Source organism: Carassius carassius, chromosome 14 (genome assembly GCF_963082965.1).
Source record: "Carassius carassius chromosome 14, fCarCar2.1, whole genome shotgun sequence".
In the NCBI taxonomy this organism is placed as follows: domain Eukaryota; kingdom Metazoa; phylum Chordata; class Actinopteri; order Cypriniformes; family Cyprinidae; genus Carassius; species Carassius carassius.
Window position 1 is genome coordinate 8,245,501 of NC_081768.1, and position 26,280 is coordinate 8,271,780.

Here is a 26,280-nt window from a genome sequence, read left to right on the forward strand (position 1 = left end):
ATTTTGATCTATTTGCTCTCTTTTTGGTTACCATGGAAATTCTGCCTGGAGCAATTAACCACTTAGCAATTAGGAGAGAACATTTCAGCTTTAGCTCCGACGTTTTTTTGCTGTCAAACACTTGAGCCGATGAGTGACTTGATGTTGCCTACATAAACACATGAAAATCAGGCACGCTGTTAGAGCAGGTGCACTACCACAAACATTGGCTGTGTCTCAAATTCATCAAGCACTTCTGGCATACTTTGCATCATCAGTTTGATTGGATTCCTGGAGCTCATCAGGTAAATTGACAGCGATTTTATGCAGTAGCTGTTGGGGCTTGTGCACTAGTGCTGGAGTCAGCCTACGCCCACCGAATTTATACCGCCCCCCTCTATCCTCCGGTGCATAGGACAGAGAACGCGAAGGAGAAGTGTACGTGAAGAGCTGCCATCGGAGGGAATATTCCGTTTTCGTTTACATACAGACTCTGTATCTGGCTCGAACAACAAGATGGATGAAATGGAAGAGGAGTTAAAATGCCCGGTGTGCGGCTCGTTTTTCCGCGAACCGATCATTCTGCCGTGCTCGCATAATATCTGCCTGGCCTGCGCGAGAAACATCCTGGTGCAGACACCCGAAGCCGAATCCCCGCAGAGCAGCCGCGCGTCAGGCTCCGGCGTCTCCGATTATGATTACTTAGAATTGGATAAGATGAGTCTGTACAGCGAGGCGGACAGCGGATACGGTTCTTACGGAGGGTTCGTGAGCGCACCGACCACCCCGTGCCAGAAGTCTCCCAATGGGGTGCGCGTTTTCCCCCCTACCGTTCCTCCTCTGCCCCAAGTGCAACACCACCTGCTGCCTCACACCGGCGTCCTGCCGCCGGTCCCCCGGAACTCCTGCCTCACCTGCCCGCAGTGCCACCGCAGCCTGACGCTGGACGACCGGGGGCTCCGGGGCTTCCCTAAGAACCGTGTGCTGGAGGGGGTTGTGGACCGGTACCAGCAGAGTAAAGCGGCTGCGCTCAGGTGTCAGCTGTGCGAGAAGAGCCCCCGCGAGGCGACGGTCATGTGCGAACAGTGCGACGTGTTCTACTGCGATCCGTGCCGCCTGCGGTGCCATCCGCCCCGGGGTCCGCTGGCCAAACACCGGCTCGTGCCTCCGGCGCAAGGCAGAATCAGCCGCCGCACGAGCCCCCGAAAGACCTCCACCTGCACCGAGCACGAGCTGGAGAACCTGAGTATGTACTGCGTCCAGTGTAAGACCCCCGTGTGTTACCAGTGTCTGGAGGACGGCAAACACTCCACACATGAGGTCAAAGCTCTGGGGGCCATGTGGAAGCTCCACAAGGTGGGGAAACTGATTGAAATAGTTGTTTACTCTAAAAAAGGTTTTTTTTTTTTTTTAAATCACTGATTACTGAAAAAGCTTCTTAAAAACAGCCTGGTTTAAGCTGGTCTAACAGTTGGACAACCTGGTCTGGATGTTTCACAGTCTGGGTAAATTGGTTTTAAGTTTGGTTTAACTTGTCAGTAAGTTGGTCTGCTACTCTCTTAAAAATACAGGTTCCAAAAGAAGGAGTAATGCCATAGAAGAATTATTTTTGGTTTCCCAAAGAATCTTTGAGTGAACAGTTCTTTTAAAGTTCTTTATTGTGTAAAGAGCATTGTAAAGAATCTTTTCCCATTGTATAGAACCTTTTATTCCATGCATGTTAAACCTTATTCAAGGAACCATCAATCCCAATAAAGAACCTTTATTTTTAAGAATGTGCAGCCTGTCCAGCTCAAAAAATCATTTTAAAACCTCAAATCTCCCTTTTAAGTGGGCTGAGCACTCTGGTTTTGGTATAAAAGGTCTAGTGCAGTAAGACTTGTCAGTGTGAAGGGTGAGACACCATCGGTCTAATTAAAACACAGCGCACGACACAACCAGCCATGATTCAGGCCAAATGAAAAACACTTGCGCACCAGCTCTCCAGCATAGATTTAACAGAAAGAAAAAAACCAAACATATTTCAAATCCAGATATTCAAGACAAACCTTCTGATGGGAAATATGTTTGTGTGGGTTTTGTGGCATCTCATAACCGCAGTGCACACTCTGTGCTATTTTAAAGTGATGGCGGTTAAATGCTCCTGTGATGTTGTGTTATTTTCTAGATATCTGTTGATGGGAACTCAACCGTACACAATGCTCATGTTAACTGTGGAGTGTCTGGATTCCTCAGGGAACATGTAAAACTGCAGTGGCAATGGCCTGTTGGTGTAGCAACATGATACAGAGAGGCAGTGAGCTAATTTACTGTGTCTGTCTGTGGAAGAGAAAGACTGTATCCAGGGGTGAGGTGAAGAATGAAGAAAAAGCCCCCCCCCCCAATCCTAACATGCGAATTTATAAGTTAATTTAGCAGTAAACGCAGCAAGACCATTTTATTTGTTTAGAAACCATAAACATAAGCAATCAACAGGGAGGGAGATGGTGGATCTATTATTAAATATGCTGCGTGATATGATAAGATGATTATGATTGTTATGGCTGATAAGTTATAAATGGGCAACGTTAAAATTCATTTTATACACTAAAAACGAAATGCTACAAGTAAATTAAGGCACTACGATGATAATATCAAAATGGATATTCATTTTGAGAGTTGCTGAAGATCATATTTAACAGTATGTAATGCATTAAAACTTCATAATCATCGGGAAGAAGGAGGCGGGAACCGGCGGACAATCAAACCAAACTTTAATAATCAAAATAAACACAAAACAGTGTGGCAGCCCCTCACGGCCAACTGCAGCGCACAAACAAAATCAAAACACTAAATAAAACCCAGGCCTGGTCCTCTCTCGTCCTTCACTGTCATCGCTCCTGTTTTATATCCTTCCATCTCCTCCGTGGGAGTCGAGACCGGTGGGTTGAGCAGGTGTCGCTCATTTCTCAATCACTCCACCAGCCTCACCCCGTTCCCACGGCTCTTGGCCCCGCCCCACTCATCACACAGTATAATTAAATTATAGGTATTTTAAAGATTCAGTTTATGAGAGTGATGCTGTTCTTTTGAGCTTTATATTTATCAGTAAACAGTTCTTCTGCTTAATAACTTTGTATTAATATTGAATATTTTACAAAAGTATTTTGCAGCGAAACGGTTAACATTGATAATAATAAGAAATGTTTCTTGAGCTCCTGTGCCCGTGTCACGCCCCTGGACTCATTAGGTTGTGATTTCTCTCCATGTGTTCCGTGTCCAATGGTTATTGTGTCATTATGTTCAGGTTTTGTTTTGTTTTTCCTTTTTTGTCAGTTTTTGTTTTACTTCATGTTTGTTTCTGCAGTCTCCCTCCTCCTGCTCTAGCAGAGGAGCCTTTCCCTCAAGGATCACACACAACTATTTGTGGAAATTGCCAACGAAACCTACCACCCGGACTACTGCCTCTGCACTTTCTATAAGACCAGCCTGAATGATGAGTGCAGTGCGCGGTTGTCCGGAGATGGTCCTCTGGGGAATTTTGCCACCTTTTGTGGAGTGGGTGCTGGTGTCTTCTGCATTGCCTCTGACTGTGGACATCGCGGACGACACCAGCCCCACTCCGGAGCCCAGCCCACCATCTCTCCTACGCGGAGAGCAAGCCCGAGCCCGCCGCTGACAGAGAGCCAGAGCCTGCCGCGACCGATAAGCCATCGCCGCATAGAGCAAAAGAGCTGAGGGTTGCTGTGGAGCCAGTGCTGCTGAAGACGTCAGTCAAAGGCTGCATCCGAAAACTTAGGCAGATGACTTGCTGCCTCACTGCCGTATCAGGCAATGACTTTGCAGGCAGTATTTTTGCATGAAGGCACCTCATGAAACAATGAAATAATGGTTTAATGATCTACAGCAAAATATAGACAGCTTTGGTGATAACTTGGTGGATTTTACTGCAATATTAATTTCTCACTAGAAATGACATAAAAAGTGGAAAATGTTGATGAAAAACATACATTTACATAAAAACTGACCACTGACCGCAACTTTCAGGCGCCATTTTTATTTTTTGGCTTAACTGTCACATAATGGAATGCACAGGATTGTGGGATATCAACGGCAGTGAAGGATACATCTATGCTGCCTTCAAAAATCGGCCAGATGAAGGCATCTCAGGAGACAGGAACTGAAGCTAACATTGAATTCGGATCTGCCTTGATGCCTTCCTATCTTGGAATGCGTCCTCCGAAGGCAGCATTTTTCAGTTTTTGGATACAGCCAAGGTGTGTGGGCCACACCCAATGAGGGAGAGTGCCACGGGTGATGTGAGCGTGGAGAGGTGCTCCACCCCCTGAACCGCGGCTGAGGGTGAGCTGACTATGGAATGCCAAAAGGGCCAATATGAGGAGGAGGATCTTAGTGACTGGGAATCTGATTTGGAGATCGAACTGCCCCCTCTCATCTCTCTGTCGTCTCCGCTGGTCCCGTCCAACCCTCCTCCATCCTTGGTTTCCTCATCCAGCCCTGAGAGCACTTACGATCCTCCAGTGCCAGCTCCTAGAATGTGCCCTCCAGTGCCTGCTCCTAGACTGTGTCCTCCATTGCCCGCTCCTTGAAAAAGCCTGCCCTCCCACCCACTCCAGCCTTCTCCACTTCTGTAATCTGGCAGCCCCTCTGCTTGCTCCTCAGCCCACCAACTGTGCGCTGGATTCACTGCGAGTCTGCCACTCCCCATCGGCGTTGTGGCTGGAGGATCCCTTGTCTCCGCCTCCAGCTTCTGAGTCCCAGACTCCAACTCGGCCCTTTGACCCAGTGGCTCCACCATGGCTCCTAGCTCGCTCCTCTCCACCGTGGCCCATCAGTCCACCACTCCCATCGGGCTCCCTCATCCCTCCGGCTCCGCCTTGGTGTGTCGTCGACCATCCGCCGCCCCGGGACTCCACTGCTCAGACTGCGCCTCATCCCTCCATCCCTCATGCTTTGTCAGGCTCCACCTCGTCGCTCCGGCTCCACCGCGGCCTTCCGGATCCCTGCTTCTTCCTCGGTTATGGGCGCCATCTGCTCCGCCTTGGCCCTCTGGTTCTTCTGTGTCACCCTGGCTCATCAGCTCTCCATCTCAGCCTCAGGCTCCGCTGCCATCGGTCGGCCCCTGGAGCCGTTGGCCCTTCCTCCATCGGCTTCACCGTAGACCACCATCATGGCTGGGCCTGGGTCCTGCTGGCTCCTCCTGCTCCAGGCTCCTCCTGGCTCCTTCCTCTGTGGTCTCTGTCTGCTGGTCCATCCTCCACCGGAATCTCCTCCTTGGTGCCCACCCAGTCCCTAACCCCCTGTTGTTCCACGGTGCGAGGTCGCACCTTCCAGGAGGAGGGGGGGGGGGGGTGGCTAATGTCACGCTCCTGGACTCATTAGGTTGTGTTTTCCCTCCATGTGTTCTGTGTCCAATGGTTATTGTGTCATTATGTTCAGGAGTATCTTGTAATTACCCTCATTAACATTCACATTATAAGTTGCATTCTGTTCAGTGTTTGGTTGTCCAGTCTCATTGACGTGTACATGTGGTTCTGCCCCCTACCCTTGGATTACCCCATGTGGATTATTAAAGACTTTGTATCATCATCTGTCTCGTTTATGTGCTTCTCTCTCGCACCACACCATGACACCTCGGTTGCATAAAGTGCCTTAAGTGCAATTTTCACTTGGGATCACCCCTAAGTTTCACTTATCCCTTAAAATATCCCTTAAATGTTACTTAAGGCTTTCTGTAAAATGAAATGTCAAAAACCCTTAGAATTTCTCTTAAATTTCCCTTAAAACCATTAAGTGTTGTGTAAAGCCCCTTAACTGTCATTGTTCTAAAGATAACATAAGGTTTGGAAAAAGTCACTTTAAGTGTTACACAAATCTTCTACAAGACACGACCGGCCACTTTGTTAAATAGATTTTAATTTACGCATTTATTCACATATAAACATTAATCAAATTACATACAGGTGCATCTCAATAAATTATAATGCTGTGGAAAAGTTAATTTATTTCAGTAATTCAGCTCAACTTAATTAACAGTAATTCAACTGTGAAACTTAAATAAATTCAATGCACACAGACTGAAGTAGTTTAAGTCTTTGGTTCTTTTAATTGTGATGATTTTGGCTCACATTTAACAAAAACTCTCCAATTCTCTATCTCAACAAATTAGAATACTTCATAAGACAAAAAAAAAACCTTTTTAGTGAATTGTTGGCCTTCTGGAAAGTATGTTAATTTACTGTATTTACTCTTGCTTTAATTACTGCCTCAATTCAACGTGGCATGGAGGTGATCAGTTTGTGGTACTGCTGAGGTGGTATGAAAGGCCAGGTTTCTTTGACAGTGGCCTTCAGCTCATCTGCATTTTTTGGTCTCTTGTTTCTAATTTTCCTCTTGACGGTTCAGGTTTGGTGAGTTTGCTGTTCAGTCAAGCACACCAACACCATGGTAATTTAACCAACTTTTGGTGCATTTGGCAGTGTGGGCAGGTGCCAAATCCTGCTGGAAAATGAAATCAGCATCTTCAAAAAGCTGGTCTGCAGAAGGAAGCATGAATTGCTCAAAATTTCTTGGTAAACGGGTGCAGTGACTTTGGTTTTCAAAAAAAACATAATGGACCAACACCAGCAGGTGATATTGCACCCCAAATCGTCACAGACTGTGGAAACCTAACACTGGACTTCAAGCAACTTGGGCTATGAGCTTCTCCACCCTTCCTCCAAACTCTAGGACAGTGGTCTCAAACTCAATTCCTGGAGGGCAACAGCTCTGCAGAGTTTAGCTCCAACCAGCTCGAAATCACACTGGCTTGGAAGTTTCTAGTAATCCTGAAGACCTTGATTAGCTGAATCAGGTGTGTTTGATTAGGGTTGGAGCAAAACTGTGCAGAGCTGTGGCCCTCCAGGAATTGAGTTTGAGACCAATGCTCTAGGACCTTGGTTTCCAGATAAAATACAAAACTTTCTCTCATCTGAAAAGAGGACTTTGGACCACAGGGCAACAGTCCAGTTCTTCTTCTCCTTAGCCCAGGTAAGACGCCTCTGATGTTGTCTGTGGTTCAGGAGTGGCTTAACAAGAGGAATATGATAACTGTAGCCAAATTCCTTGACATGTCTGTATGCCTTGACCCCAGCCTCAGTCCATTCCTTGTGAAGTTCACTCAAATTATTGAATCGATTTTGCTTGACAATCCTCATAAGGCTGCAGTTCTCTTGGTATGTTGTGCATCTTTTTCTTCAACACTTTTTCCTTCCACTCAACTTTCTGTTAACATTCCATTAGAGAATGCAGAGACCATTTTGAAGGCTCAGGAAACCTTTGCAGGTATTTTGAGTTGATTAGCTGATTGGCATTTCACCATATTCTAATTTGTTGAATTGGTGGGTTTTAGTTAAATGTGAGGCAAAATCATCACAATTAAAAGAACCAAATACTTAAAATACTTCAGTCTATGTGCACTGAATTTATTTAATACATGAGTTTCACAATTTGAGTTGAATTACTGAAATAAATGAACTTTTCCACGACATTCTAATTTATTGAGATGCACCTATAGACGGTTTCATCGGGCGCACGCGCCTGGACCTAAGTTAACTTCCGGTCTGTGTTGTGTATATCGGTCTGGCTGCAGTGCCTTCTACAAACACAGTTAAAGTCAAGGTGATGAGTAGACTGAAGTTGGGCTCAGGTGGTTGTGCTGCGGGATGTGTTTCCCATACATTTATTTATTTTTGGAGACTTGCCACAATTTTAAAACTGATCGATTTTCAAAAAGGCTTCGTTGAATAAACATGAGTAACGTTACGTACTGCACGTTTAATAATAATAATTCCTTACATTTATATGTTTAAATATCAAAACAAGACACAGGTGTTTTTATATCGCTGTATTTCTGAAGGAAGACTTGCATGTTATATGTCTGATAAAGCAGCGTGTGAGCGTACCAGCTCTGCTTTGTTAACAGCTGTTACTGGGGAAACCTCTATTTCTCGCGCTTTGTGTCTATGCTTTAAAACATCTCCTGCTGGCAAAGAATGAATTTGCATTTTCATTAAGTCCCCCTGATCCACACGGCAAACATATTTAGTTTGTTATCAAAAAATATCTACTCTAGAGGGACTTGGCTGTTGTTATTGATTCTATTTGGAAGTCTACCGGAAGTTAAGTTAGGTCCACAAAAGCGCGCATGCGCAGTAACATTTGTTTATGTTGTTGTCGTTGAAACCGTCTATACAGCACACAGCCTAATAAGCTCAAACAAACATCACACTTGAGAACAAATTTATATTCTATAATATTTTATTCCTTTATTTTCCCTACATATTACCAGTGGCCTGTAGCATGATGCCTCAAGAGGGTTGGTTGGTTTTTAGCGGTTTCATCGCCATGGTAACTTATGCTACATGGCTGCCCAGCTCCGGGGCAGGTTTTATTATAGGTTAGAGATTACAAACCCAAACTGGACCAATTAACTGTAATCAAAGTGACATATATTTAATGCAATGAAGCCACTCCCCTGTATCACAAACCTTTGAACAGTTGTGTATTTCTAATTTTAGAAATTAAATAAAATAATTTAAAATAGTAAATTTCAGGCACTTGGTTGCTTTTTATTTGGCAGTTTGGCTTGACCTCTGATATATAGTACTAATATTTACCTCTCTGACACCTTTGAATTAGCTGAGGAGACATTTTCATGTGCAGACAAATTACAAAAAGTTACTTGGCACTATAGGAAAACATTCCTATTCAAGTCCACCCACGCTTTTCAAGCACTGCTTTACTCCATGTGTTGAGCTACGTCATTTTGTGTGTTCAGTTACACTACTCTCTGTTCAGTGCTTCATGTCTGATGTTGTGGCTGCATAATATCAGTCTGAACTGGGACAGCAGCAGCATCACACCAGACCCAAATATGGCTTCCCCCTTTTAGCACCTGGGACACACACACACACACATAGATCAGATCTTGGATCAGTGTACTCTACTGTGGTCCCATATGTAGCTGTTTCACTGAACACTGGCGAGCTGGCCTGAAATCAGAGGGAAAAGGCCTCTTTCCGCACTGCAGACACTTGCTCTTCATTCACTAAACAGATTGTAGTTTTGCTGGAGCCTCAGGGCACCATATGCTTCTCTTTTTCTCCTTTTTTCCATCTATCTTTCCGTGCTACATACACAGACACTTACACAGCAAGCAGGAAATTGGGCCTGTGATGTGTTGATGCTTTGAAAGTCTTTTTACTTGATGGGAGTATGTTACTGCTTTTTGCATCAGTGCCAAATATTCCAATTGTAATATTTTTATTGGTAAAATAGTGGTCCACAGATATGGCCAATGCCTATACAGTATCTAGAGTCCTGGATGTCAGATATAACGTTGCCATACACAGAATATTTTGTATTTTTTGAACAGTTTACATGATTATTTTCCAGACTTAACTGATTTTACTAACAGCTCATTATAAAAAGAAATTGTTTGATTTCCATTGAAAAGGCTATTGTTTGGTTTTGGAACTGGTTTATGCATTGCTAAAGATTTATACTAAAGTTCAAAAGGAATAGAATTATCTTTCCATGTTGAGTTACAGTGCAAAGATTAATAATTTAAAAAAAAAAATCTCAAATTATTCTGCTGCTACAGTGCACCAAATGGAATTACAAATTTTTTTCCCAAACATGTTTTCTAAATATTTCTGTTGCCCCTGTTGCTGACCACTTCTTTCATTGCATGACCAAACTGTGTGTAGTGTGTATTGCAGTGATATGCTGGGCCCTATTATGTGTAATTATGAGATATGACATAGATATGAGACTCTTTTTAGGGTAAGAAAATTCTTATGATAAATCTTTACAATTATTTGCAAGTCGCAAGACACCACGGGTGAGTGCGGAAAATATCCAATAGATCACAGTACAATAACACAATTATTTTGCATGTTTTCAGAAATGTTATGTTTGAATATACAAATGAGGCATTATCTAATTAAATATGGACGTATTTACATACATTTTTCAGAACAGAAATCTGCAGCAGTGGATAAATTATTTCATTTTGTTGACATTTTGTTAAAGGTTTTTAGTTTTTTACATATTTTTAGACATAAAATGTTGTATTAATTAGGTGAATGATCTACCAAATATGAAGAACCCCACTGAATTAGAATTTGGTGTAAGTGTTACTGAAATTGAGATTTCTGACTGAAAAAATCTACAAATAAAAATGCAAATAGTATAGTAAAATAAAGTCTTAAATGTGTGTTTGGATGTTTTCTTTCTGAAATAAGACATATGGAAACACAACAGCCCAAAATCTCAATATTGACCAATGCAAGGGAAAAAAAACAAGGGTTATTCTGCCTGTGGTGTCTTTAATTATTTAACTAATGGGTTTGTTGCAATTGGGCCCTTATTACGGAACCAACTGAACTCCAGAATCCTGTCTTATCTGTTTACTACCAATGGTGATTTCAGCTCTCAATTAGGACAAATGTTTAAGATAGGATGTTTCTGTAACACTGCACTTGCTGGGTTCTCATCGTAGGACTTTAGTACGTAGGTCTAGTATGTTAGTATGTATTGCTTTAATGTGCAGTGCTATAATGTGCTGGCCTTTAGTGTGTGAGGCTGTATATTTCTATTTTATATTATACGTTCTAGAGCGGAATCTGTAGTGTATATGGCTTGTGATGTAGTACAGTATGTAGGCCATAGAATCAAATTTGGAGCACTGTGTTTCATTCCTTGTTCTCTAATTTTTGTTCCTCGTTTGAGAACAGACCACAAGTGAAAGTGGAGGTCTCTTGGCAGATGGTTGTCAAAGCAATGTGAGAACATTTATAATGGGATATTTTCCCCACTCTCAAGCCTTCCACTGTGCCTGACGCACAAACATATTGTACTGTACACACGTTCACTCCTCTTTCTGTTCTCTCACCCACTCTTTAAATGACAGATTTAATCACTAACCTCTCACAAATTATGTCAACTTTCTAGCATAAAAACATTTCATGTACATCACTGATTCTCTGTTGCAGCAGATCCAACAGAATGTCAAAGCTGTGTTAAACAAAGTGTTGAGAGTACAGAAAAAAAATATTATAGTAAAGATAAAAAAAATATTGAATTTAATTTTAATAAAATATTGGATATCTTTATGGTCTCAAATCTAATAAAGTGCCATTTATAAATAAAATGCTGACAAAATGTCAAATTTTACATAGTACTGTTCAAATGTTTGGGACAGTAAGATTTTTATTCTTTAAAGAATTACTTGTTTTATTCAGCTAGAGTGCATTCAGTTGATCAAAAGTAGCAGTAAATACATTTGTATTGTTACAAAAAAGTCAAATAAACGTCAAAAGTAAAAAAACAAAAAATGCTATGCTATTAAACTTTAAATTCATCAATAAAATCCTGAAAAAGTATGATGGTTTCCACAAAAAATATTAAGTGGAACTATTGTTTTTAACATTGAATTTTTTAACACTGAATAATTGAGCGATGGCTGCTGAAAATTCAGATTTGTCATCACAGCAATACATTGCACTTTAAAATATATAAAGTTATTTTAAATAACTTAAAACTTCTGTCTGGTAGTGTATTATACTAAAAAAAATGAAAACAAAAAAAAAGCATAAAATTAAACTTATTAATATTATTAATTTTATTTGTTTACAGAAAGTTTACTCACAAAATGAATTTGAAAATATTTCAGACAAAAACAGAAATTGTTTATTTTCCAAATGTCAAGGCTGTTGTTAGAATTTAGGAACAGGTTTATCCAAAAAGCTTTAGAAAGGTCCACACATAATCTAAATCCATGCATTACTAAAGCTTTAGAAAAATTGGGTTAGTAAAATTCAATTGATCTTTATATATAGTTATCTTCTCTCCTTTTGTCTTTATGTTTCCAGGGACAGCTCTCTCAAGCACTGAATGTTCTGTCTGATCGGGCCACAGAGGCCAAAGAGTTCCTGGTGCAGCTCAGAAATATGGTACAACACATACAGGTACAACAATGACTTATGCACTCATAAACCCACCTGTGCGGTACTATATCAACTCTAATGATCTGATTCTTTCCTCACCTTGTGTTTCAGGAGAATGGAGTTGAATTCGAGGCATGTTTGGTCGCCCAGTGTGATGCTCTGATTGAAGCTCTCAACCGCAGGAAAGCCCAGCTTCTCAGCAGAGTAACCAAAGAACATGAACATAAACTCTCAGTAAGCACAGGCCACACAAAACATCCCCAAACCAGTGGAAGTTCATCTCTAAGATAAATACAGTATGCCATTTGTTTTATATAGATGTGAGAAGAATTATAAACTGTAAATAAATCAGTGGAAAAATGGAAAAGAAAGTGGTTGGATTGTTGGAATGGTTGGAAAAAATTGATCTGGTGCTAATTACCCAAATCAAAGTCAATTTGATTTCTTAATTTGAGGTTTAGTGACTGCCACCTTAAGGCTTTTTAGTATGTGTTAATAAAAGGGATGAATGCAGATGCATTTTTCAGTAACTTTATAGGAATAGAACTATAGTAAAATACATTGAAAGGACATAAAGTCCACCCAAAAATGTTATTTCATACCTGTAAGACTTAGTTTCTTCCATGGAGCGCAAAATAAGATATTTTTAATAATGTTTGCAAGTAAGCCATTTTGGTTCTCATTGACTTCCATTGTATGGACAAAAATGAGTCCATAGGAATACAAATGTTTTGTTATCAAAATTCTTTGAAATATCTTCATTTGCGTTCCACAGAAGAAACAAAGGCTTAGAGGTAGGCTATGGAATAACATGATTTTAAATGATGACAGAATTTAATTTAGTGTTTAGTTTATTAACAAATATTCATGGAAATCTCCACACATTTCTGTATTAGGGCAACAGATGACTGGGCAATGAGGATATTTTCTATTTCCCCATTAAAAATTCATTAAAACTTTTTTCTGCCAGAGTTGGATTCAGGATAGTTTCATGCTTCAGGCAGCAGGGCTAATCAGAAGCCATTGTTGGTGTGTCAAAACAGCCTGTTTCTAGCCCAAGCTTCTATGCCATATGAAAAGGTTTTCTAGCACAGCTTAATGGTTAAAAATCTGGGCTATTAACACAGAAATATAAGGTTTAACCTCGAGTCCTTGTGTCCTTGAATAAGACTCTGAATCCCAGGCTGATCCAGAGAGACTACATCTTAATGTTCTGCAATTCTCTTTAGTTGAAATGCAGCTGTGAAATGGCAAGTAACCAAATGTAAAATCAGTGTGCTTTTAAACAGTCTCAAGAATTATAGTCACTTATAAGTCTAATCACTTATAATGCACAAACATGACCCTGATTTTATATTCCAGTGGGTAGTTGTTAAATGACGTGTCCGTATTGAAATGTAAAAGTTGATTTGTATATTTGAGGTGCTTTTATTGCTTAGTATTTCTTTTAAGTTTTCTATAATATTTACCCCCCCCCCCCACCCTTTTTTTCTAATTAAATGACAAAATGAATTTCTCACCAGTGGATCCTTTCTGTGAATGGGTGCCGTAAAATTGTGAGTCCAAACAGCTGATAAAAACATCACAATAATCCACAAGTAATCAACAAAACTACAAAAAGTGGTAGTCTATATGTTACCACTGTGTGTTTGTATGAAACAAATCCATCGTTAAGGCATTTTACATTTAAACTATTGCTTTTGGCCAAAATATATAATCTGCATACTATAATGATTCTTCCTCCATTATAGTTTTTAGTTCAATTTAAGTGTTTTATACTTTTCACAGTAAGTCAGTTAGTGGTACTATTACTTTTGGCATATATAAATGTTCCTTACAGTGAAAGATGACACATATATTTGTCTGTGAGCTATGAAGGGAAATATACTGTTAAAATTGTCCTGGCCTGCCTCGCTGTTAGTAGAATGTGAGATTTATTTATTTATTTTTTGCTGGCATCTTATATTAGCCAATTCTGCCTTCTTGTCTCCATGGTGCCACAGGCCTGTTCCCATGGCTACAAAGATGTCGGGGTTCTCGTTTTGACCAGAGGCTCTGTGAGATGAGACTGCATTTCTTTAGATCTGTCTGGTTCTGTTTCATACTGTTTGGATTTGAAAGGCTCTCATGTGAGGCGTTTCATATTTGAATCCTTCAGTGTGGTAAGATGCTCTCTGAGACAGAGAGTCTACAGCTTCGGAGGACATGTGTATGTGTGTATTAGTGTGTACTTGATGTGCGTCACGCAAAAGAGCCGTTAGGTTTAAATAGAAGTTGGAGAGGCACGCACTGACACATACATTCATCCATTGAAATATGCAGTCATGAAGTGTGAATGGATTTTAAAATGTTTTTTGTAAAAGGTCAGTGATTTGTGTTTGCTGCTCAGAGAGGATGCAGACTATTGGTCCTGCTGTTTCCTAGCAACCCAGTCACAGCACAGTTATCGTGAATTCATTTTCTCTCTCTTTCTTTCTGCCTCTTTATCTCCTTTTGTCTCAGGTGGTTCGTGATCAGATATCCCACTGCACGGTGAAGTTGAGACAGACCACAGGATTAATGGAATACTGTCTGGAAGTTATCAAAGAAAACGACCCCAGTGGCTTCCTGCAGGTCCTTGACCCTTTTAATATCACACTAATGAACCTCATCTGCTAACATGGGCTGGAAAGTTAGGATGTTTATACACTAGAGAAAGACCAATCCTTTAATGGATGGAAATGCATGAGATCCATTTTAAGGGTGTACCAAGATCTGAATCAGTTCAAATTGGATTTCCAAAGACTGCACTGCTTCTCTGAAATTCCCATCAGTCAGTGGAGTCTTTATTTATAGTGTTTTTCTCAAGCTTTGCTCTGCTCTAAAATATTACATTGATTAGGTATTAGGAGTGAAACATATGTATTGGGACCATATTTATTTATTGATTGATTGATTGATTTGTGTATTGGCCAGTTTGTGCATGCTCTTTTTTATCAGTTTTTTTTTATTTGTATTACCTTTTATTTGGAAAATACTAACAATTTTTTAAAAATACTAACAATTAAAAAATGTCAAAAAACTATAATTTTGTGATGCCGAATTTAACTTTAAAAGCATTTTTTTTTAATTATACAAAATAGTGTTTTAGTGTATTAAATAAAATCATGTATTATTTTTATTTTATAAATGAAAAAAATGTTATTAAAATAATAGTCATCAGCCATTATTTCATACTGTAGTTTTAAAAATGAAATGATGAAACTATTATTAAAATAATAATACATTTTTATTTATACAAAATAGTGTTTTTTATTTGAGAAATAAACAATTTAAAAAATAATGAAATAGTAAAAAAATTAAATTCTAAAATTATTATTTAAAGTATAGTGATCAGCCATTATTTCATATTCCATAGTTATAAAAATTATATTATAAAATTATTATTAAAATAATAGTCATCAGCCATTATTTCATACTTTATAGTTTTAAAAATAAAATGTTATTATTAAATAAATAGTCATTAGCCATTATTCCATACTCTATAGTTTGGTGATGTCTATATTCACTTGCATATTTAAAAAAATATTTTGGTTTTAATTAATGTGTCATTTGAATTTATTTATACAAAAATAGTAGTATATAGGGGTGGTGTTGGTGCAGTGGATAAGACACATGCCTTTGGTGTGAGAGGCCCGGGTTTGAATCCACTGTGAGATACCAATGTGTCCCTGAGCAAGACACTTAACCCCTAGTTGCTCCAGAGGCGTGCGACCTCTGACATAAATATAGCAATTGTAAGTCGCTTAAGCGTCAGCTAAATGAATAAATGTAAATATATATATATATATATACAGACCAAAAGTTTGGAAACATTACTATTTTTAATGTTTTTGAAAGAAGTTTCTTCTGCTCATCAAGCCTGCATTTATTTGATCAAAAATACAGAAAAAATGTAATATTGTGATATATTATTACAATTTAAAATAATTGTTTTTAAATGTATTATACTTTAAATTATCATTTATTTCTGTGATGCAAAGCTGAATTTTTAGTATCATTATCACATGATCCTTTAGAAATCATTCTAATATGATGATTCATTATCAAAGTTGGAAACAGTTCTGCTGCTTAATATTTTTTCAGAACATGTGATACTTTTTTAGGATACTTTGATGAATAAAAAGTAAAAAAAAAAAAAATAAAAAAAAGAAGCTATGTTTTTAAAATATAAATATTTAGTAATAACAATATAAACTACTGGTCAGTAATTTGGGGTCAGTAATTTTTTTTTTTTTTTTTTTTTTTTTAAATAAAATCAATAATTTTATTCAGCAAGGATGTGTTAAATTGATAAAAAGTGATAGTAAAGAAAATATATTATTAGAATATATATTATTAGAATTTTTTTTTTTTTTAATAAATGCAGTTCTTTTTAACCTTTTATTCATCAAATATATTAGACAGCAGAACTGTTTCCAACACTCATAATAAATCAGAATATTAGAATGATTTCTAAATGATCATGTGATAGACTGGATGTTACATGTGACACTGAAGGCTGGAGTAATGATGCTGAAAATTCAGCTTTGCATCACAGGAATAAATTTTTATTTTTTAAGTATATTCAAATAGAAAACTATTATTTTAAGTTGTAATAATATTTCACAATATTACAGTTTTTTCTGTATTTTTGATCAAATAAATGCAGGCTTGATGATTATATACATACGCATTTAATAGCAGCCTTTTTCATGTCTCAAGCATAACATGAAAATATTTGTCGGGCCAGAACTTTAATATCTATACTAGATGGTATTATATTGCTCTTTGTGAGTCTTGTGCAAAACTGGTTGTAAGCCAGTGTGACATCATTGAACTGTTGATGACCATAGTGAAGACTTATACACATTTTAAATAAAACTAGTTCCTGATATACAAATGTAATACTGCTTAGAAATTACTTATAGCTGAGTGGAAAGGGCATGGAAATGTATTTGTTAAAAGTGTGATCCTATAAAACTTTTCCTCAAATACAAGCACTCTTGCTTAATGAAACTTTGCCTTCCAAAACTTTTCTGATCAAAAAGAGTTTCTTGCTCCAAGGATTCTTATTAAATTAACAGAAGGTCATACATTTACATAATGGCAACACTTCATTAATTTGACTTAATGCCGTGTAATATATTCTGAATCACAGTCTGTGTGTGTGTGTGTGTGTGTGTGTGTAAAGATCTCAGATGCTCTGATAAGACGGGTCCATATGACCGAGAATCAGTGGGGGAAGGGCTCTCTGAGCCCTCGCATGAGCAGTGACTTTGACCTGACGCTGGACAGCGGACCCCTGCTGCAGACCATACACCAGTTAGACTTTGTCCAAATGAAGGGTGAGTCTTTGAGTGTGTGATTGGGTGTTTCATTTTTTGCATGGCTTTCCTTAATGACACAGTAAGACAGAACACTGGACCCAAAATAACCCCGTCCGTCTTTGTTTGTGGCTTTGTGTGTGTGTTTAGTTCCAGCTGCTCCTATTCTTCAGTTAGAAGAGTGCTGTACTCAAACCAACAGTGCGACTCTGTCGTGGAAACAGCCGCCTCTCTCCACCATTGCTGTGGAAGGCTACATTTTAGAACTGGATGATGGGAACGGAGGCCAGTTCAGAGTGAGTGTCACGTACAGTACACACAATGAACCCTTTTATGCTGTTGTATTCTCAAGATTAGACAAATGCATTACAGATTAATCCTTTTTAAAGTTTGAAAAGCATGAAAAGTCTCTTATGCTCACCAAGACTCCATTTATTTAATCAAAAACACAGTAAAAATGGGAAATATTTTTACAATTGAAAATAACTGATTTCTGTTTGAGTATATTTGAAAATAAAATGTAATCCTGTGATGCAAAGCTGAATTTTCAGCAGCCATTACTCCAGTCACATGAACTTTCAGAAATCATTTTAATATGCTGACTTGGTTCTCAAATAAATGCAGCCTTGGTGAGCATTACAGTCTTCTTACAAAAATATTAATCTCAATTAAAAAAACGTAATTACTTTGCTGCTCAAAAGCATCTTACAGCCATTCTGAAGTGGTTATATTGCAATTAGAATTATTAGATTCTTTTTGATCAGATTGTCCCGATATCAGACAGTTCGGAGTGGGCATATTGCTTTTGGATACACATGAAAAACATTTCTGAGATGAGTGTAAAAAAACTGTGGGGCTAGAAAGCTTTATATTTCATAAATTGGAGCTAAATTGAACAGCCAGCATTTCAACTCCACACATTCATTTTCAGTATGGAACTAAAGCTGCACAAAATCATGTGTGGAAATACATAGCACTGATTAAATTTGTGATAAAAGTATTGCATATTATTACACCAGTACAAATATTGTAACTTCATCACAGCACCAAGCCAAACTGCAATAATAATGACGCATTATTTAGAGCAAAGGGAATCCTACAGAGACCATACATTTTTATTGTTTTGGTCTAGTATTATTTTTCTTTCTCGAAACAGACAACACTGCATGATGATTCTGCTCAGCTGACTCGATCTGTCAAAGAGAAAGAGGTTTTGCTTTAAAGGAAGAAACATTTGAGTAAACCTTGTTCATGCGTATACACATGGACGTGCACACTCATCCGATGTCAGTGTGCATTGTATTAATAAAGTGATATTGTTGAGCATGCATGTGTCATTTGGCTGTGAGCAGTCAGAATGAGTGACGTTCAATGAATGATTTACGTGGGACATGCATGTATTTCCATTAGATAGTTAGTCAAGCCCACAAACATGGTGTCTCATCTCACATTTTTGAGCCTAAAAATGATTCAGGCCTTTCACTGCAGAAGTCTATTTATACGTTAGTGGACCACTGCACCCACAAACACACACTTATAGGATCACACATGCATGCATGCACACACACAACTACTGTGACTCATGGTTCACACTTGTGATTTAATTTCATGTGATTTTACATACACTATCATATAAAGTTTTTAAAAGAGGTTTCTTATCCTCATCAAGGCTGCATTTATTTGATTAAAAATGCAGAAAAAATTTTATATTGTGAAATTATTGCCATCTAAAAGAACTTTTTTTCTATTTAAATATATTTAAAAATATTCCTGTTATTCCATCACAGTTTTTCCTGTGATGGCAAAGCTGAATTTTCAGCAGCCATAACTCCAGTCTTCATGATCCTTCAGAAATAATTCAAACATACTGATTTGCTGCTCAAGAAATATTTATTATTATCAATGTTATGCTGTTAAATATTCTTGTGATGCACTTTTTTCAGGTTTCTTTCATGGATAGGGAGTTCAAAAGAACAGCATGTACTGTTTTTGAAACAGAGCTTTTTGTAACAACATACAGTAAAATCTATACTATGACTTTTGATCAATTTAATGGATCCTTGCTAAATAAACATTAGCGGCCCCCCCACCCCACAAAAATATTAAGTAATGATTTGATTTGAGTGTTCTGATCACTAAATGTATCAGCTGACATTAATCTAAGACACTTACAATATATAGCCACACACAAACACTCACATGCACACATTACCATTTAAATACTCTCTCTCAGACACACACATTGTAACCTACACATTGACACACTCAACTATCCTCTAAACAGGCCAAGCACTTATTTTAGAAAGCCAGGTTCATGTGTTCTCATATTTGCTCCATTTTCAGGGTTGATTTTTAGCAACAATATCACTTTGTGTTTTTCCCAAGATATTAATCAGCATATAGAACATTTGCATTCTATGCAAAGGGTGTCTACTACATACTGCGGAAATAGAGTACACATAACATACTACATACTACTATTTCTGCATACAATTTGTCCACATTTTTATATAAGTAAATGCATTTTAAAAAATAGTTTGAATTTGATGTAGTACGCTACTTTTACTACAGTTATAGTAAGAGTAGTATGGTAGTACACTATTCTGATTCTAGCCATAGACTTATTTGTTCGTCATTAATGCCGTTTACAACAGAGCACTGTGTGTTGGGTACTACAGGATATCCCACAATGCAATGTGCTCAATCTGGCCATCCATTTCAAGTGTGATCAATAAACCCAAAGTAATATTAAAGGCGTTTTTAACATCTTTTTCATTCAATATTTTAGAATGCCAAATGTTAACCAAATTTTAACACAAAACGTATACTGTTATATGTCTTCTGTTTAAAAATGTAGTATGCAGTATATAATGTGCAGTATACAGTAAGCAGTACCCTAAGTATCCATTACAAACATAGGTTGTTAACCATATGTGCTTACTAACTGAAGTGTGTATTCTCCAGGAAGTGTATGTTGGTACAGAGATGATCTGCACTGTGGATGGTCTGCGCTTCAACAGCACTTATAAATCTCGTGTTAAAGCATTTAACTCCAGTGGAGTCGGCCAGTACAGCAAAACGCTTGTTATGCAGACATCAGAGAGTAAGCGATGTTATCTCACTGTTGCACACACACACACACACACACACACACACACACACACATACTATTGAATGCTGTCATTCTTAATGCACAGCAAACTTGAGCATGTCAATATAGTGTGCAGTTACCACAAATAGGATATACTTTGGTGTCTTGTTTAGGAATTAGAGGCATACATTTTAGTTGTTAGGCCATAAGATACATTTGATAAACTACTTTCTAACATGACATTTAATTAGTAGCTAGTTTTGCATGTATGTATCACTCTTAAACATTGTCCAAAACTCATTAACTTTATGTTTTTAGATTTTATACAAGTTTTCCTCCTTGAATTTAAGCCCCATATTCTCCTGTATCATACTATATGAGCCACAAAAGCCTGACGTATCAAATATGATAATTAACAAAAAACATATATTTTTTTTACATTTACATTATATTATCATAATATATTTTTATTGTATTCTTACAATTCAAACATTTAGATTTTTCTAACTAATTTATCATATGCCGGACTTTTTACAGTTTAATATAAATTATACACATCGTTGCAAAATCATCATTTAAAATAAATAGAAAATCAATCAGGTCTTATAATATTTAATTTGAACTACAGAAATTTGTGCATTTACCATGGATCATTTAATATATATTTATAAGAATTTCATGCTCTTTTTTTGTGCCCTATTCATGAAAAGTGGCATTGACGTCACAGTGAAAGTCTGCTGTGTGGAGGTCTTTATGAACACCATTGTATGTCTAATCGTATGTTACTGATATAAATGAATATCATTGTGTTGTTAACTGTACTAACGCTCTAGTAGTTTATCACTTGTAAGTGCTGAATAAGTCCAGCTTCCCTGATCTGCTGCTTTCCTTCCTGCTTTTTTCCTCTCCTTCCACCCCTCTACTTTTTTTATCCTCTGCATTTTTTGCCTTTTTCCACGTTTCTTTATCTCTCCAACCTTCTCGCGCTCTTTTCCCCTCTTTCTCTTGATTTCAGTGAGTCTGCCTTCATTTGGTAGTAAAACTCTGGCAGCAGGTATGAATGCCTGAACATCATCTTTTTAACCTCATATACCCTTTCTTGTCTGCTTTTATATGTTTGTTTGTTTGTTTGTGTGTGTGTGTGTGTGTGTGTGTATGTGTGTGAGTTAGTGTGTGTGTGAGTGAGAGATTGAGTGTGTGTTTGCAAGGTTGATTTTCAGTGTCTCTGTGTTCTTAAACTAATCTGGACTTTTATTCTTACTGTAAATCAAAGCTCAACCAGCCTTCATGACCGTATGTGTGTGTTGTTTCTGCAGTTGCCTGGTTCACCTTTGACCCTGCTACGGCCCACCCTGACATCATTTTGTCAAACGACAACCTCACGGTGACGTGTAACAGTTACGATGACCGTGTCATAATGGGCAACACAGGATTCTCTCGTGGCGTGCACTACTGGGAGATGACCATCGATCGCTATGACAACCACCCTGACCCTGCATTTGGAATCGCCCGTGCTGATGTCATGAAGGACGTGATGCTGGGGAAGGATGATAAAGCCTGGGCCATGTATGTGGACAACAACCGCTCCTGGTTCATGCATAACAACTCACACACCAACCGGTATGAATACATTTGTCTATGTGTGCATATGTGTTTTGCAACTTCTCCATTAAATGATTATCATGAGAATCTTAAACAATTAAATTTCTATACATAATGTTATTACTTATCACTTCCAATTAGAAGACCATGTTGCTCACGTTTTTTTTTTAGCTAAATCTACCAGCTCATGCACTGAAAACAATTGGTGTAGAAACTTTTTTCACTCTGAAAAAAGTAAAACACTGAATTAAATGTGAAATTTTGAAGTAGAAAAACTGTAGTAGTTTTTTATAATATATCATGCTCCAATAATCTTTTGTTTTGTTTACAACCTCAAAAAATGTACACGGTAGATATCAATAACGTTTTCAAAAATGCATCATTATATTATATTATATTATATTATATTATATTTATTATATTATATTATATTATATTATATTATATTATATTATATTATATTATATTATATTATATTATATTATATTATATTATATTATATTATATTATATTATATTATATTATATTATATTATATTAAAACATTGGCAATGTTGTGACAAGATGCCAACATAGAAGAATCCAGCAAACATGATTTTCTGTCAAAACAGATAATACACCCACTGACATTTCAAAAGTAAAGCATTTCTCTGGAGATTGCAAATACAATGCTATTGTTACAGTATCATAAATCACACCATCAGCTGGCAATATAGAAATAACACCCTCACCCACACAGTCACAGTGAACAATATGCTTTATTGTTTTCATTCTTTTTGTCTTTCATGCTCTCCCACCTTCAGTGTCTTCTTTACCTGTGCAAAGATGGTGTGGTAAATCTGCTATTGGATCTGAACATTATTTCTAAGCCACCATAGGTGTGGAATGGATTAATGCTCATAAAATAGCCCTACTATCGGAGGAATATCACTGAAATAGTGACAGCCCTTAGGCTCTGTAAACAGCAAAAATATCTGAAACGCTCTCTGCCTGTTAATTAAAGGGATTCTCCACCCCAAAATGACAATTTTGTCATTAATCACTTACCCCCATGTCGTTCCAAACCCATAAAAGCTTTGTTCGTCTTTGGAACACAATTTAAGATATTTTGGATAAAAACCGGGAGGCTTGTGACTGTCCCATAGACTGCCCAGTAAAATACACTGTCATGGTCCAGAAAAGTATGAAAGACATCGTCTTAATAGTGCATCTGCCATCAGTGGTTCAACTGTAACATTATGAAGAGACGAGAATACTTTTTATTTGCGAATAAAACAAAAATAACAAACTTATTTAACAATTTGTCTGTTCTGTATCTCTCTGCATCACCGTAGCGCCATTTTGCGAAACACCTGCTGAACGCAAAAAGCATACGCTTTTCTGTGTCAGCTACGCCACAAAGATGCGCTGTTTTCTTTCAAATCAAAGCATAATTGTCCTTGTCAAATCCTTGTGGCGCGGCTGACAAGCGTACTGTTACAACTGTAATGTTATAGTTGAACCACTGATGGCAGATGGACTATTCTGAAGATGCTTTTCATAATTTTCTGGACCTTGACAGTGTATTTTACTTGGCAGTCTATGGGACAGTCACAAGCCTCCTGGTTTTCATCTAAAATATCTTAAAGTGTGTTCCCAAGATGAACGTCGCTTTTAAAGGGTTTGGAACGAAATGGGGGTAAGTGATGACAAAATTTTCATTTTGGGGTGGAGTATCCCTTTAATGGGCATGTTCACATTAGCTGACATATGGTTGCCTTTTTTGGGGGGGTGGGGTGGGAGGGCAGTGTTCTAGACAGAATAGCCACATATGGTAGTTCATTTGTGGCAAAAATGAGCAAAACTACAAAAATGTGATGCATTACTGCCACCTGCTGCAGAGGAAAGTTGAAGGCCACCAGCAGGCTAACAGGCTATAATATATTTAAAGGAAATGCTCACACAACACACAGTGTTAAATGAAAAATTATAGTGTTTATATGTGTTTATTGAGTCAAACATGAGCATCTATTATAGGTCTTGCACTTAATTTGGTCAGTGCATCATCTTTCATTTATTCTCTCTTTCTTTTCTCCTTCTCTCAGTACGGATGGAGGAATAAGTAAAGGAGCAACTGTGGGTGTGCTGCTGGATTTCTCTCGTGGGATTCTGTTATTTTTGATAAATGATGAGCAACAGGGGCCCGTTGCATTCAACACACTGGAGGGCATGTACTACCCAGCCATCAGCCTCAACCGCAATGTTCAGGTAACATTCATTTCATGAATTCACACCAAGCATTTTACTACACGTCAGCAGTTTAAAGAGAGTAACGGGACAAAATATTCTTAAAGCATTATACTTTAATGAAAATGAGATCTGTGTGGACTGTGTGATGATGCAACACACTTCCGTTTTTTCAGTTTTTTTTTAAAAGTAAGTATACTAATATAGTAACTTAAACCAAAAGGCTTTTATGTGTGATAATTTTTGTGTGTGTTTCTTTTCATAGGTGACTCTTCATTCTGGGCTGCCTGTTCCTGATTTTTATACACCTGGGGAATCTGAAGCTGCAGGCTCAGTCTGCTGAAGAGTCATTACACACTTATATACATATGCACACACACGCACAGACAAGTGCGCATGGATCCAGCTGGGGAATTGCTGCTGACAGTCATTAATATGTTTTAACAAGGTCTGAGTTCGGAAATGTAAAAGGACCTGATATATGTAAGGGTTAGGGTTAACTCAACCCTAACTTAACCCTAACCTTAACTCTGACCCTGATGTATTTGAGGTAAATTGATATTGAAATTCTTGAATCATTTTCTTCTCCCTTTCTTACACTTTTTCTAGATATGATTATTATTATTGATGTTGTCATTGTTGTTTTTATGGAAAAGGTGCTCATGGATGTGAACTCCTAAATTACTGGATATTAACAGATGTCTGTCCGTTGTTTCATGATAAAATCCTCTGTGTGAAGTTAAGCTTAGACATAAGTTACTGATGTGTTAGACCTTAGAGGACGCATTTTACATTACATAGAAATATTCTGTTGCATATACAGTAAAGGTGATTTTAACTGCAAATGGGGACAAAAACTAGAGTGAAATATCTAATATTACAACCTCTTCATGCATATTATGCCTTAGTTGATGTTATATATCCTAAACCCTTCCCTGAAACTCAAACCCGTTATTTCCATCCTTCCGCATTCACAGCGGATGAGCAAACATACAATTGGGATGTATTAGACGATGCAAGAATGAGCTGAATGTGTGTCAGTGAGGAGGTAATGGCTTTCTGTTTGTTGAACAGAATAGAAAACACTAATTGGGACAAATACATGCACACATACACACACACACACAGGCATTTTCACAGCCTTGCGTAATGTTTTATTGAGAGATGAGAATGAATAAGTCTTTGTTTCTCTCTCTCTGTTTTATTTATCCTTTTCTGCCTCAAATCTGCACAAGCTTAACGCAAATGCTAAACAAATAACTGGTGCTGCTTATATTCAATGTGAGAAAATATTACAATATTAAAGAGTAGAACTGCAAATCCAAAAGAGAGAACTTTAAACAAGACAACATACATTGTAGCTACTTGAAGCATTGGCTATTAGTTTACCATAAAGGATGTAGTTTTGCATTAAGAAAAATATTTAAAATCCCACTGGTGGGGTTAAAATATAGGGCAGGTGCTGTACTTTATCTGTTTGTTAAGCAGATGACTTATGCTCAGCAAACAACTGAATGTTTGGGTGCAGTGAGAGAAAATTTCACCCATTGTAAATTGTATTTTTTCATAAATTAATCCCAATATAAGAAATGTATTATTATTATTATTATAACTATTGTGTCTGGATTGTTGTCATCTGTAAAGTTCTATGCTCAATAAACTGGATAAGGTGCAATAAAAAACTGTCGTCTCTCATTTCCCTTCCAAAATACTTTGTGCAACATCAAGTCTTTTTATTACTGTTTATGTTTTACATCTTTGTAGTTATGTGGTTTATATAATTTAAATTACAATTTAATAATGACCTTACAGTTACAATATTAAGAAGCAATAATAATTTAACTATTAGGGTACATTTTTTCAAAAATCTTAGGTCTAAGAGACATTTTTAACTGAAGGTATACAAAAATATAAAAAAAATGAATATTAATTTAAAACTGAAACCGTGTTCATCATAGAAGATGTGTATTCAGGTGACTGTGTTAGCTGCATTATTATGTATTTTAATATCAAGTCATTGATTCATATACTGTATTTTTAACATGGTT

At 37.6% G+C, this 26,280-nt stretch overlaps 1 protein-coding gene across 3 annotated transcripts; it reads left to right on the forward strand.

Annotated features, from left to right (window-relative positions):
- Window positions 1-162: 162 nt before the first annotated feature.
- On the forward strand, window positions 163-25,914 carry trim9 (tripartite motif containing 9). 3 transcript variants are annotated; one of them, XM_059565880.1, is made up of 11 exons: window positions 170-1,335; window positions 11,895-11,990; window positions 12,081-12,203; window positions 14,472-14,582; window positions 17,182-17,335; window positions 17,465-17,610; window positions 20,279-20,417; window positions 21,421-21,459; window positions 21,722-22,025; window positions 24,091-24,253; window positions 24,498-25,914. In XM_059565880.1, exons 1-11 carry the CDS (start codon window positions 496-498, stop codon window positions 24,573-24,575), a joined length of 2,193 nt encoding a protein of 730 aa, XP_059421863.1. In that variant the 5' UTR covers window positions 170-495; the 3' UTR covers window positions 24,576-25,914. The 3 variants fall into 3 exon arrangements, with proteins under 3 accessions (XP_059421865.1, XP_059421863.1, XP_059421864.1); XM_059565882.1 differs by lacking the exon at window positions 21,421-21,459 and having other exon boundaries at window positions 163-1,335; window positions 21,722-21,971; XM_059565881.1 differs by lacking the exon at window positions 21,421-21,459 and having other exon boundaries at window positions 180-1,335.
- The last annotated feature ends 366 nt before the right edge of the window (window positions 25,915-26,280 follow it).